General features: G+C 40.5%; 1 protein-coding gene across 3 annotated transcripts in view; it reads right to left on the reverse strand.

The window, feature by feature from the left end:
- Window positions 1-14,934, reverse strand: part of ITPR2 (inositol 1,4,5-trisphosphate receptor type 2) — a 180,753-nt gene that overhangs the window by 86,543 nt on the left and 79,276 nt on the right. For all 3 annotated transcript variants that reach the window (XM_075210447.1, XM_075210446.1, XM_075210448.1), the window contains 7 exons: window positions 13,929-14,018; window positions 13,620-13,745; window positions 12,927-13,049; window positions 10,684-10,884; window positions 3,111-3,362; window positions 2,158-2,283; window positions 1,259-1,387 (listed from right to left, as the gene is read on the reverse strand). In XM_075210447.1, the coding sequence (XP_075066548.1) occupies window positions 1,259-1,387; window positions 2,158-2,283; window positions 3,111-3,362; window positions 10,684-10,884; window positions 12,927-13,049; window positions 13,620-13,745; window positions 13,929-14,018 (1,047 nt within the window). The remainder of the gene's footprint in view (window positions 1-1,258; window positions 1,388-2,157; window positions 2,284-3,110; window positions 3,363-10,683; window positions 10,885-12,926; window positions 13,050-13,619; window positions 13,746-13,928; window positions 14,019-14,934) is intronic.

Raw genomic sequence — 14,934 nt, forward strand, 5'->3', positions numbered from 1 at the left:
AGTCTGTGGTGCGCAGGAAAACTAACTCCCCTCTCCAATGCAAATTAAATATCTTCACTTCTGACAAACTCTTGAAACATTTATGAATATATAGTTACGGATCTATTCGTAGATATCCCTTAATTGTGTATTTTAGGTTCAGCGTTTCTTCAATTGTAAAGTTAGTTACAGGGAAGCAATAATGACAGAATAAAAACTGACTTTTGACAGAGACGGGCAGGGTAAGCGGTCAAAGCACTGAGCGCCCCTTAGCGTAGCATAATAAGGAACAGGCCGACATATAGCTCAATGACTATATTACGCCTGTGTCGTGATACGGAGAACTATCTGGACAAAACCTGAACGGACAGAGCAAAAAAATCAAACTCAGGGAAAGGACGGAAGTTTTATGGTCGATGACAAAAGCCGTCTTACTTTCCAAAAAGCAGATTTCCTTTTCTTTATTCAGATTGTCATCCTTCTAATTAATCGCTGATAATCAGGAAAAGATTAAGCTACCTTGAGTGGGAATCTGTATTCCAAGAACACGTTCCCAGCCTTGATGGATGTGTCCGGCTGTTCATTAATCCAGCTAAGTGCAGAAGCCCTGAATTTATTTAAATATCGCCTGTGTTTAATAAATGACCAATCGGAATGTGGAAACATGGACAATTATGGCTGCTGACAACGATCGGGTGGCGGCGCGGACTGAACGCGGAGATGAATTGAGCAATGGCCTCCATACGGGAGGCTGACGGGTGAGGGGAATGAGGGAGGATTGGAACGAAGCTAACCGGTAGGAGGTGGAAATGTCTGACAGGAACAGATCAATCGTTTAAGGGGATACTGTGGTAAAGGAAAGTCTGTTCCGCAGATACGTCGTATTAATCCCTTTATCCCCAGAGGTATTTTGCATTTCAATAATTTGTTAAACAGAAGTTTGATGCATTAGGTTTACCAGAAATAACTTTTATATTCACTAATTACATGAGGAAATACTTAATTATTAAAAGGTTTATTTGTAGGTGACATGACACGTCCATGGGATTAACAATCAGAATGGGGCGGATTAAAATCTTCGCGAAGACACTCCATGGCGATACGTCGTCGCAGAATATTATTCCCACCACATCGAGGAATATCTGCGATGTTTGGGTACTGAGATGTGAGCGGCCCAACATTGCGTCTCAGTTTTGTCAGCCTGGCTCCTAGTGAGCAGCACTCTCAGCAATATTGGGCTGCACTCTATAGCTAGCACTGTCCCCCTTCCCCCTCTCACCTGGAGGCTGGTGCTGTTATCGGAGAACGGAGAGTTGAAAAACCCGCTGACGATGTTCATTACGGCCTCGGTCACGTACTTCTCCAGCGCGGTGTCTGCGTGCTTTCGGTCAGTGGTTGTGTTGCAAACCTTCCGTGAAAAGTAACCAAGAGACGGTCAATATACAAAGTCAAAACACAGTGCATATCTCAAGCAAATCACCTACAAGCGGCAGTATCCGCTGGTCCAATAAGAAGAATTAAACAGGATCTACAGCTTTAGGGAATTACATCCTCCAAACAGATTTTATGGATTCAGTCCTCAGTCACCCGATAACACTTTAAAGGATATCTCAACAAAATGCATAACCACCAAACTTGAAAACAATTGTTAATACTTTTTCTGCTACCTTATGGCTGAAATAAAGGTTTTCAACTCATCAGTTTCACTGCAGCATTACTAATGTTTCAGGGCAACTCAGGGTAGCTGCCTGTTTTGATAAACGAGTCAAAGCGGGTAGGTGGCCGTGTAAGTCTTTTTTATAAATTCACTTGGTTGGCTGGATGCCGATTCTGATAACTACATGATTCAAGAAACATAATTCGTAGGTGATGTATTTCAAACATAGGGCATTAAAAAATGACAATGGATTTGCAAATTATTACTCATTACAGATAATGTGACATGATTTGAAAAACATAATAAATCAGATGGAGCTCTGTGATACAGCAGAATTATACCTGAAAGCTGTTTAGATGCAAAAATGAAAAGTGGTAACACCTATTCTCTCTGTAGTGTTTTAGTCACGTTAATAAGAATAACAGCAGCAAGTGGTTTTAGTTGGTGTTAGTGATATATAAAAAAAGGAACAAGTGTTGGGACAGTAAGTGTCAGCTTGTGATCATATTGACGTAACTCACTCTCGCCATGTCAACAAGGAAATTCTCGAACAATTTCCAGATGTGGTTGCTGGTATAAATCTCCTTCATCTCCACCTCCGTGTCCACGTAACAGTGGTTGACAAAGTTCACGTAGGCAATTTTCACCTGAAAAAAAAAACAGAATTGCGGACGGTGAAGTGGAGATCTCCCAGCTTGCGAAATAACATCGGTCTTTGACAGAATATATATAATTTGTGTCTGCAGCAGTAGGAGGAGGGAAAGTTCTGCAGATCACTGGACTTACAGATAAGTAGATAAATTCCATCACCATGGAAAAAAAAAATCCACATTATAATCCCAGTGTCCATTTGCAGCTCGTAATGATCCTTACAGGGCTCCCATCACCTGTTTGAAATGGAGGCCGCCATTTTGTGGCCTTAATCAATATTCATGAGAAGGCAGCCTATCCATTTACTGAGGCACTTTGAGACCAATGATCACGTGACGTGACCAATATTCATGCGGTATTGGTTCCTACTGTGCGAATAGGCCGCAGTCTCGTGAACACTGATTTAGCTCACAAAATGGCTGCCTCCAGGCAGGCCGAATCTCTGAAAAAAATGGTGGTGTTGGGGGCTAGGGTTATAAAAACGCCCTCAAATTGGACATATCTTTTATTGCAGTAGACATACACAATGTATTGCTTTGAGCAGCGAATTCTTGTTTTATAGGTGAAATTTTACCTCAGAAATCCAATTATTTCAGATTTATTCTCAAACTACCTACACATAGCGGAAAAGACAAGTCATTTTAAGGGGGGGGATACGCTGAGCCTGCAGAACAAATCGCCTCACACCGCAATGATGTCACAACTCTCCAGCGAACCGACTGGCTGGATACTGGCTCAGGCCACAAAATGGCTGCCCGCGCCGTGCACCCACTTGTTGGGTCCACTCGTTTTGAGTGGGACATTTCGCCAGCTCACTCCTTACCTCTGGTATACAGTCGTCGTGCGTCACCACCCTGACGATGTCATCCAGGGGCAGGAGAGAGTTGCACTTTATCTCGGTGTAGACGTTCTTGCCCTCGGTACAAGCCGCCAGCAGCTCCACCAGAGTGATGTGGTAAGCTAGCGACCCGCCCTCGTCCGCCCGGTCCCGCTCAGAGCACATCATTTGCAGCAGGATAGGGAACGAAGCTCGGTCATTGTAGAAAATCAACACATCCTCCCCGCCGTTAATCAGCTGCAACACACAGAAAACAGCACTGCGTAAGCCGCAAACATTTGCCAAAATGCGCATATTGGAGCGACTTAAAATGGAACTTAACCCTCAAAAATAATGTAAAACTTATACATTTGCTTACATTTCAGAACAGTTGGCTCAATGCGAAGTTGCATCCTGGTCGCTACCATATTTTTTATTGATCTCACCCCACAATCGCAGACTTGGAACAATAACTACATTGCCCTTTTAGAAGCCAAGCACGTTACAGATTCGAGCTACACATTCAACAACAGCGGTTCCCCAACTTGTCCCACCTAACGCACCTTCCGACATACCTGGCTAGTAATTCATTCTTTCCTCACATATCAATGTTAAAGCGTTTTGCTCCGTAAGACGACGTCACGAAGAAACGTGAAATAGCAAATGCTTAGTAACTTCTTCATATATTTTGTGTCTCATCCCCATTGCATAAACGTATATATTTTGGAGCGTATCTACAGCACTTTGACTAATTGGATGATTTTAGGATGTTCCAAAAATGCCTTCTCTCTCCCTTGCGGGATTCTAAAGGAAAACTGTTTTTTTTTCTTTTTAAATGAAAAATGAAGACCACTTAATTCCCTGTGCTCATCACAGGCTTGTAGCGATTTCTATTCTAATTATTTTGATTTTTCAGAAAATACTCCAATAACCGATGCCCACGAGATAAAAAAAAGATGCAGTTTAATAAAATTTGGGCTTATAACAATATTATAACAATAACATATTGGTAATAAAACACTGCCGTGTAAAATTTTAAATATAAACCAATTACCGATATAGACCATGAAGCCCACTAGTTTGATATAATAAAATATATATATATATATATATATATATATATATATATATATATATATATATATATATATATATATATATATAAATATAATATATATATATAATCATCATTTATTTATATAGCGCCATTGATTCCGTAGCGCTGTACAGAGAACTCACTCACATCAGTCTCTGCTCCATTGGAGCTTACAGTCTAAATTCCCTAATACACACACACAAAAACAGAGACAGAGAGAGAGACTAGGGTAAATTTTTGTTAGCAGCCAATTAACCTACCAGGATGTTTCTGGAGTGTGGGAGGAAACCGGAGCACCCGGAGGAAACCCACGCAAACACGGGGAGAACATACAAACTCCACACAGATAAGGTCATGGTGTCTGTGTGTATATATATATATATATATATATATATATATATATATATATACACCGTATTTATCGGCGTATAACACGCACAGGCGTATAACACGCATCTTCATTTTAAGAGGGAAATTTCAGGAAGATTTACTTTGCCATTCTGGTCTCCTTTAAATCTGTGCACACTGCTGCACAACATCTATGTAATACACTAGCACTTTGTTAAATATATATATATTATAGAAATAATTTTAGAATATTTTCAGCACATACAGTAATATTTATTACTTGCACATATTGGATCCAGCATGCTGGCACTATTGTATCACCAGTTTTTCACATATGGGAATTAGCATGTTAGCACTTTATATAATTATTTTAAAATGACTATATACCGTATTTTATCTGTTTAATTGTTAGTTCGTTGTTGCGCCGTACACAAAACCCCACTTTACTTCACTACTTTACTTGTACCTGACGGGTACAAGTTCTCCTACCTCAGACAGCGAACTCTCGCAGTGCAGAGCGTTGCCGTGGTTACGCTCCGATGGCCGCGAGAATTAGACGTGAGGAAGGCGCGGCTTGCCGTTGCCTACTGATTGCCTCACACTCCACACGCTATAAAAACATGGCTTCTTAACATTATATCGGCGTATAACACGCATACATCATTTGCCCCCTATTTTCAGGGGGAAAAACGTGCGTGTTATACGCCGATAAATACGGTATATATAATCAATTAAGATGCTTCAACTGATCCTTTATCAGTCTTCTGGATTATTACATCTCACGATTTTTTGATCAGATAGTAAAGATAAGAGGAGGTTTAGATTTCCGCATGAAGTAAAACTACAAGTCCCAGCGCTATTTTTCAATCCAGATATTGATAGTGCAGATAAAATGATGCTGAAATCTAAACATAAAGTGGAACTAGAGGCCCCTAGGCAAAATTATAAAGCCCCCTGGTTTTCTATAACACTAATATTAAATAAGTGGCTTCACCAAGGCCCTTCCTGACCAAATATCCATGTGGCCCCGGGGCCCCTGGTAGATGAACAGGCTACGTTTTCACGAGTAGTGGTCCAGCCCACAAAATGGCATCTTCCGCAGCGTGTGAACGACAGGTCCACTTTCTAAAAGTTTAAATTGGGAGTATTAATACAACGACCGACGTAAAGTATAAAACTATCCCTCAGGGATACAATGTAGCTGAAAGAGTTTAGTAATATACCCCCCACCCCCACCCCGCAAAAAAAGAGGGACTTGTTTCGAGCTACGGACAAAGATGTACAGAAACTAATGGCTGGCAATTGTTATGTAAATGAGCGTCTTGTAATAGTTAAAAGGATGTTTAAAAAAATAAAATAAAATAAGAGAAAAAAAAAACCTTGAGTTTGATATGAAAAGGTTGAATGAGAATTCTGTGGCCCACAAAGGTTACTCTTGTAAGAAGTTCTCAATTCCTTCGAAAAAGTTACAGTCTTTATGGCGGCTGGCGGCATGTTTTGTTCACCACTTGACTCATTAGCTTGATTTCTCCCCCCCCGTCTTTTGTCTACATTTGCTGCTAAAAAAAAAAAAAGTACGCTCTGGCAGACGGTAGAAGAAAACGACATTTCACTTTTAATCTTTAGAAAGGGGAGAACGGCTGTGGAAGAAATAAAGTAGTTAGCATAACTCTGTGTTATATATCTAGTGTCATATGTCAGTCATCTTAATTGCTAGCAGAGAAATTGGAGGTTTTATGTCAAAATGGTTGAATATTACATGTCGGGGCTGAGAGACGTCTTAAGAAAGGAAAAAAATTTAAAAAAGTTATCGGTTTTTTATTTTAGACGACCGTCTGATTTCTGGGAGAAGACAGGAAGCTCAGTTAATCACCCCAGAATGGGGTGTTCTCAACGGGGCGTGGATGAATGTTTCGCTAGAAATTACAATTAGTTAAAAGTTATCACTATATATCATATATACCTGTGTGAGTTCTCTCCATTTTCCATTAAGCTAGCCGTATTTCCTAATATATCTTTATCCAACATTTAATTTACTTAAAGTAGGCAGCAATCAGCATAATCCCGTTGTCTTACTAATTCATAACATTGTCTGTATCCATTTCCACAACCAGAACCCACCTTAAAATCATAAGTAATATATAAAATACAGCCATATAAGAAAAGGTCAAATTAGTTTTCAAAATCTCTTTTCCTTGACCTGTTGACGCTGTCAATTGCTTCAAAACCTCAATGCCATAGAGCCTAGGTTCCTAAACTGTGCACCGCGGCTCCCAGGGGTGCCACGGCACTGTCACAGGGGTGCCGTGGACAGGAAGAGGAAAAAACAAACAAAAAAAAAAACGCTTTCCAATATGGCGGCGCCCGGGACCCAGGAGAGAGGATGCTGGGTCCCGAGCACCGCCGTATTAGTAAGTATTTTGGGTTTGGCTTTTTTTCTTTCTTCCTGCCCATGGCGGGATGCAGAGGGGGCACAGTGAGGATGCAGAGGGGGCAGAGCGAGGGTGCAGAGCGGGTAGATCGTGGATGCAGAGGAGGCAGAGCGAGGATGCAGAGGGGGCACAGAGTGTGTGGATGCAGAGGGGGCACAGAGAGTGTGGATATAGAGGAGGCACTAGAGAGTGTGGATGCAGGGGGGCACTGAGTGTGGAGATGATGCAGGGGCACAGTGTGCGCGGGAATGATGCAGGGACACAGAGTGAGTTAGCTGTAAATTATTATTTGACAGAAATATAATTGAAAAAAATATATAAAAATATTCTTTTCCCTTGGATTTATGTGTATTTTTGCATACAACTTAATAAGTATTTCTGTCCTGACCTAAACACGTATTACATTTTTTTGAGCCAGCTACTTATAAAATGGGACTGCTGTGTAATTATTTTGGAGGGGTGCCTTGAAAAAATTATGGAGACTCTAAGGGTGCCGCGAACTGCAAGAGTTTGGGAACCACTGCCATAGAGTCATAATCTGTTCTGAGTTATACCCAGCATTAATGTGTTATTAAAAACACCCCAAAATTTTATAAATAGATGAAGTCTATCTCAATGACCAGCAAAGCAGAACAGCGTGAAAGTCTCACGGGCTCCAAGGCAGCAAAGTTTTATCAATAGGCTGTTATTATGTTTACTGTTTTCTTTTATTTATAAAGGCGCCACAAAGGGTCCTACATGACATATACAGAGAGCAGAGATCCATAACACATAACATGATACATGAAGGACAAAATACAAAGACCAGACATACTGAATGTATAATATATACAGATAACACGGTAATGTAGATCAGATTATATGAGGGACAGTGAGCGATGGTAGGGATCAGCGGGAAGTAGGACTGAGCTTTAGAAAACAGGGCTAGCGAAGCAGCCAAGAAGTACAGAGGGTGATGGGATATTAGAAGGAGAACACCAGGAAAGAGGGCCCTGATCCCGAGAGCTTACATCCTAAAGGGAAGGGGGAGACACAAATAGGGGGGTACCGACTGGGGTTACCACAAATGATGAGAGATTATTGCATGAATCCATCACTCTTTTGTTAAAAAAAAACAGTTCTATTACTTTCCAGTCTTTTTCCCTCCAAACGTGTCTCCTTATTCTAGAAATTCTCTTATTGTACAGAATACGGCCATCCTGAACTATTCATCATAATTACCATCACCATTTATTTATATAGCGCCACTTATTCCGCAGCGCTGTACAGAGAACTCACTCACATCAGTCCCTGCCCCATTGGAGCTTACAGTCTAAATTCCCTAACATACACATACACACACACAGAGACAGACTAGGGTCAATTTGATAGCAGCCAATTAACCTACTAGTATGTTTTTGTAGTGTGGGAAGAAACTGGAGCACCCGGAGGAAACCCACGCAAACACGGGGAGAACGTACAAACTCCACACAGATAAGGCCATGGTCAGGAATTGAACTCATTTTTTAACTTTTTTTCAACATTTTTACATGATTTCAAATACTTTTCAGAGGTTTTTTATTTTTATCACACCCCAAAGAGGTGCGAGATTAAACAGCCTGGTTAACGCGCCGCGTTAAAATACAATTGAATAGCTTTTAACGCGGCTGCCTCTGGCACACCCTATACTTTCAATAGACCTTCTACTGGAGCGCCAGATGACCATTTCATGAAAAAAAAGTAGCGTTAAAAATGGAATTGAATTGCGGGCAAAGTTAACCCGCTCGAAAATGATAAAAAAAAAAAGCATTAAAATAACTTAACACGCTAAAAAAAACAATCAGATACAATATGCGTTTATATGTAGGTGTTAAAGTGAACAAACAAAAATAGGGGGAGGGGGTGGGATGTAGGATGCAAGAATTTAGCATGTAAATAGGATACAAACCCAGCCCAAAACGGGGGAGCAGCCTAAATAAAATCGTGTAGGGAAAATGTGCTGTAATCCGCTGCAACCAATCAGAAATCAGCTTTTATTAGTCGGTCCACAGTAGGTGAGTGTGCTAAGTGTTTGGCCGCTATGGGTTGCATCACATCAACACTCATTTCAGCCAGTCACTAAAGCTGGGTACACACTACACAGTTTTCAACCAATAATCGGCTCAATCAGCCGACATACGACCGCTCGTTCAAAAGTTGGGTCAGTGTGTGCAGTGAGACGATGGTCGAAAGTCTGCCCAAATGGACGATTGTCGTCTCATTTGGTTGGTCGTACCGTTTAATATTTTCGTTCCAATCTCGTTTCCGCTGTGTAGTGTGTATAAACTTCTGACCGAACCACAACAATGAGTACGAAATTACAGTCATTGCTCACGACAACATGGCTGTAAAAAGTCGCTACCGGGACGTCCGCTCTTCCCTTTATCGTCCTAAACAAGGCTAGTGTGTATGCAGCCCATGGACCGAGCGATCGGAACATCGATCGCATGTAAAATCGCTCGGCATAAAAAGTTGGTCGAAGTTTCTGTAGTGTGTACCCAGCTTTAATAAGCACATAGATGTGGGGCGGACTCACTGAGAGATATGAGCGAGATCTAGGGGGAGGCTACATAACACAATTCAGCTTTCTAGAACCATCCAGGTTTATATTACAACGTCAGTCTGGAATTGCTTAATCCAAATACTGATATTCCTATTAGGTGACTCCATCACATCTTCTCTCTCACTCTTTATAGCAGTATGTTTTGAGTTATTCCCTTTGCTTTGATACTTAATCAGTAAAAAGTATTATCTCCCGTGGAGAAAGTAAGAATGAATAATAATATTGTATTTGCAGGACTTCCCTTACAACTAAGGTACTTGAGGTGGGCAGTCATCAGCACAACCCCATTGTCTTACTAATTGTTTAACAACAATGCCTGTACCCAGCTGCTGGGGAAAGTCTATAGACTATAATTACACACAGCTGATAAATATTGTCACCTCATGTGTCCTACAAACTGATCCCCCACACAAAGCAACAGGTATAAGAAAATACACATTTTCAGATTTTATTTTTTCTTTAGTTACCGGTAGCTGAAAGAAGGTCTTATACAAGCGGTAAAAACTGATGAGAATGAATTCTGATTGAGGGGCTATGAACTGCGCTGTAATAAATCACACGGGTTTGGGATACTGCAGATAAATCAGTCTGACTCTCCAGCGACATCAATCACTGGCCGTGCTCCACGCTTAATTATTACACGCAGTGCGAGCTCTGTGTATTACAGCCCACAGCCTCACGTGCAGGAACAGCAACCGGATTCAGTAGACTAACAGTACCCTCAAGAAAACCAAAACACTTTATCAATGTACTTATGCTAAAATAACAACAAAGATTAATTATAACACATATACTTTCCACATGTTACAAATACGTCTCTGAGATCTCCAAGACAGACACCCGCAACGTTTCGGTTTATTCCATTGACGCGGTGGTTATTTCTATCTGATAATTGTCTGTAAACACTAAGGGGCATATTCAATTCCGATCTGCGGAAAATGCACAGTACTGCCGGTAATACGGTACCGCAATAACGCAGATTTTCGTACGCAGCCCTATGGGCTGCGAACGAAAATCCACGTTATTGCGGTACCGCGGATTAGGTTCGCGGCCGTTCCGGCGCGATCCCGCGGATCGGAATTGAATATGCCCCTAAGATGGAAAGAAGAATAAACCTTTTACCTCGGTCATCACAATATCCTGACACTTCTTGACGTACTTCCCATCGGCCTTTACCACGGTCTGCAGGAAGCGCAGGTATTCCACGTGCCGGCCGTGGGTCTCCACGCAGTGCACAAAGTGCTGCACCACCCGGTCACTGATCTCATTGCACAGGTGATAGTTGTTCATGAAGATGTGTCTCATTGTCTCGGCTTCCAGAAGCTGCAACGGGGAAAGAAGATTAGACGATCGATACCTTAGATCAGGGGTCAGGGAACTTTTTTACCTTTTACCCCCAAATATATTTAGATACGCCGACGTTACCCCCTTGATTTGAAAGGAAGGAAATCATGTATTATTAATTATTGGAATTCAAAATTTTATTGAATCTACTCAAAATTTCTTTGAAAGCTTCAACTTCAAAACTTCAGGTTTTGGAGAAATGATGTTGCTTCATTTTTGATACAAGAGCATCAATATCGGGGCATTTTGATGTCAGAGCAATGTGGATACAGTTTTCAGCGTCCAATCGATTTCTCCGCTTTGTTTTTATGTTCGTTAGAGTGGAAAATCCTTGTTCACACAGGTAGGTTGTTGCAAAAGGCAGCAACTTTTTGACTGCCTCCTCATGTGCAATTTTGATGCCTTTGCAGCTGTTGACATCCAAAAATATGACAGATCTGCTTTGTTTTCAAATACAATACGTGCTTCATTATTGCATCGAAGCTCAAGAAGTGCCTCTGCCAACCCTTGAGGCTCTTCTGGTACAACAGCAATTTCACATTTAAAGGGGTCTACAATCCAACTGACAGCATGTGAATCGGCAGCATTACCCCCAGGAATTTAATTTTTACCCCATTTGGGGTAATTTACCCCTGTTCCCTGACCAATGCCTTAGATGATCTGAATCTGGTCAGAGCGTAACTCCTAAAACGTTCTCAGCATTCAAATGTAAAACAATCCGGGAAGAAGAAAAAAGGAAAAGAAAAAAGAAGGAAAAGAAACATAAAGAGAAAAACAGAAAAAAAAGGAAAAAGAGAAAACAAGAAAAAGAAAAAAGAAGAAAAAAAACAGAAAGAGAAAAAAAAACAGAAAGAGAAAGAGAAAAACAGTAGACGCAAAAGAAAAAAAAGTGAAAAGAAGAAAAAGACAAAAGAAGCCGAAAAAGAAAAAAAGAAGGAAAAGAAACAGAAAGAGAAAAACAGAAGAAAAAGGAAAAAGAAGAAAGAAGAAAATAAGGGAAAAAGAAGAAAAAGGAAAAAGATAAAAAAAAGATGATTAGAAAAGAAGGAAAAGAGAAAACAGACGAAAAAGAAAAAGAAAAACGGAAAAAAAAACATAAAAGAAAAAAACAGAAGACAAAAAAGAAAAAGAAAAAAGTAGAAAAAGAAAAAGGAAGGAAAAGAAACAAAAAGAGAAAAACAGAAGAAAAAGGAAAAAGAAAAAAGATGAAAAAAAAAAAAAAGATTAAAAAGAAGGAAAACAGAAAAAAGACGAAAAAGAAAGACAAAGAAAAAAGAAGATGATAAGGAAAAAAGATGGAAAAGAAAAAGAAAACAAGAAAGAGAAAACAGATGGAATAGAAAAAAGAAGGAAGAGCTTATTAAAAGCTGGTCCTAATCAAACCATATATCCGATCCTCCGTGAGGTACCTGTTTCTCTAACAAAGAGGCAATTCCCAATTCCTATTCAGTCTGTACTACAACAAACCTGTGCTGTTATATTCCCTATTTTATCCGATTCGCTGAAATTATATTTAATATCACTATAATACTTTAATTATTCTCAACCCAGTCCCAAAATGTCTGTGTTTCTTCCTCACCATTTGTCTCCAATCGGCTGCCCAGTAGTATAGTACATTATGTTGCTGATAGAAGCAGTTGTGTGTTCTGGGACATTTCACAATATTTAATAACACCATATACAAACATTTAAAGGGGGCAGAGTTATCCAATCAGAAGCTGCCTTTCATTATCACCCGATGAGTCAGATTTCTCCTGCTCTGTAGACGCCTGGTGAGTACCGAAGATGCTCAGCAAAGATTCCCGCTACGGGCAAGTACCAAGACCCTGTTTGCTAGAGCAGACCCGGGGGACCTCCACCATGATAATTTCATGGCCAATAGGATGATATTTAAGCAACATTTCTGAAAAAGGTGGAGAATTCCTCTATATTGTTCTTCTTTTCAATTTCTCTTTAACGAAGTCCTCAAACTAATTCTAAATTCAGTGTTTCTATAGAATACGTTCCCCTTGTCCACTTACCCCCGGAGTTAGGAAGAGGTTCAGATTTTTGTGGAGAAGGATTTGATTCTGGGGGTTCCCACGGCAAAAATTTTGTAGGAAGTTGTGAGCGAGGGTCATGATCTCATTCATTTTCTCATCAGTCTGAAAGGACAGAGCAGAGGTGAATTAATGTCACAATATTCATGGTAATCTATACATCTGTCGGTCATTTACAACAATGCATTACCACTGTCCTCTGGAAAATGCGACAGTTGGCAATACACCCTGTGCACATGCTGGTTGCTCTGGAAACTGTGACAGTCAGTGAACTCTCAATTTGCACCTGCTGGGTGGTCTAATAACTGTGACCGTTATTTGCAGCCCTGCTGGGTGACCTGGAACATGTGACCTGCTGGGTGTTCTGGAGATTGTGACAGTTCTTTACAGCCACATATATCAGCACGTCTTAAGGGGACCATGCCTAGCCATGTAACTTTGATGAAAGAACTTATACATATAATGTAGTTTACAAAGAAATTCTTTAGTTCCTTTAATATAGTGATTGATAATATATTTATTCATAATACTCCGTTGTAATAATTTCTTCATGTAATGTAGTGTATAAAAAAGTTATTGAATTCTGTTAATAAAGTAATTCAGGTATTACATTTCAGCTTAATTTTAATGCAGTGACCGCCGGGTTTTTCTGGTTTGCTTTATTTACTCACAAACCTTTTCATACGGAATCTGCAAGAGATCCAGGACGACAGAGTGAGCCCCCATGTTCTTTAACAGTCTCTGCTGCTGGTTCCGTCCCTTTTTACTCTGCGAACACAATTTGCTCAGCCGGATCAGGATCTGAAACACAAGAACGAGAGGGTTGGGTACGATGTTATAATATTTTCATTTATCTGCATGTCAAATCTGTTTTTGGTTTTTCCAAACCCACAGGTAAAAACTGAGGCACATTTACACAACAATCGGGTACTTTTTACCCCGGGGAGGGTGAAGAGGAGAAGAAAAACCCAGGAACTGGGTTACCTCTTTCACGATCTTGTAGTTGTTGGCTTTATTACTGTCAATCTGAGGTTTCTTCGTCCCATCTTGCACTTGGCCCAGGATACTTGTGTCCTAAAGCACAACAGACGCTCAATCAGTTCATAAAACCATTTATATTACAATTTGGAAGGTGCGTTTATGAGCCTTTATACAGGGAGTAGTTTTGGTGCTGGCTCCTAGTATTAAACATAAATAATCAATAATAATAATATTAATAATAATAATAATAATAATAAAAGATTAAAACGCTGTATAAAAATCTGCACATTCTTGGTATAAAAAACATCTCTTTAGCTAAAACTGAATAAAGAACAAAACAGGAAATGCGACCGTGAAGGGAAGGTGACATAATGTCTTGCATCATCCTCATCATCAGCTATTTATATAGCGCCACTAATTCCGCAGCGCTGTACAGAGAACCCACTCACATCAGTCCCTGCCCCATAGGAGCTTACAGTCTAAATTCCCTAACACACACAGACAGAGAGAGACTAGGGTCAATTTGATTGCAGCCAATTAACCTACCAGTATGTTTTTGGAGTGTGAGAAGAAAACCGGAGCACCCGGAGTAAACACACGCGAACGTGTCAACCCTGCAGAGTGCAGTGTATATTCTGGTCATACCTGGAGAATCACTTATTACAGGGAGGTCTATTCTAAACCTTAGGGGTTCTGGCTCTGGAACCCCAACCATCATCATCATTTATTTACATAGCGCCACTAAGTCTGCAGCGCTGTACAGAGAACTCATTCACATCAGTCCCTGCCCCACTGGGGCTTACAGTCTAAATTCCCTAACACACACACACACACACACACACACACACACACACACACACACACACACACACACAGAGAGACAGAGAGAGATTTTGTTAGCAGCCAATTAGCCTAATAGTATTTTTTTTGGGGTGTGGGAGGAAACCCACGCAAACACGGGGAGAATATACAAACTCCTCACAGATAAGGCCATGGTGGGGAATCGAAC

Source organism: Mixophyes fleayi, chromosome 4, assembly GCF_038048845.1.
Source record: "Mixophyes fleayi isolate aMixFle1 chromosome 4, aMixFle1.hap1, whole genome shotgun sequence".
Classification (NCBI taxonomy): Eukaryota; Metazoa; Chordata; class Amphibia; order Anura; family Limnodynastidae; genus Mixophyes; species Mixophyes fleayi.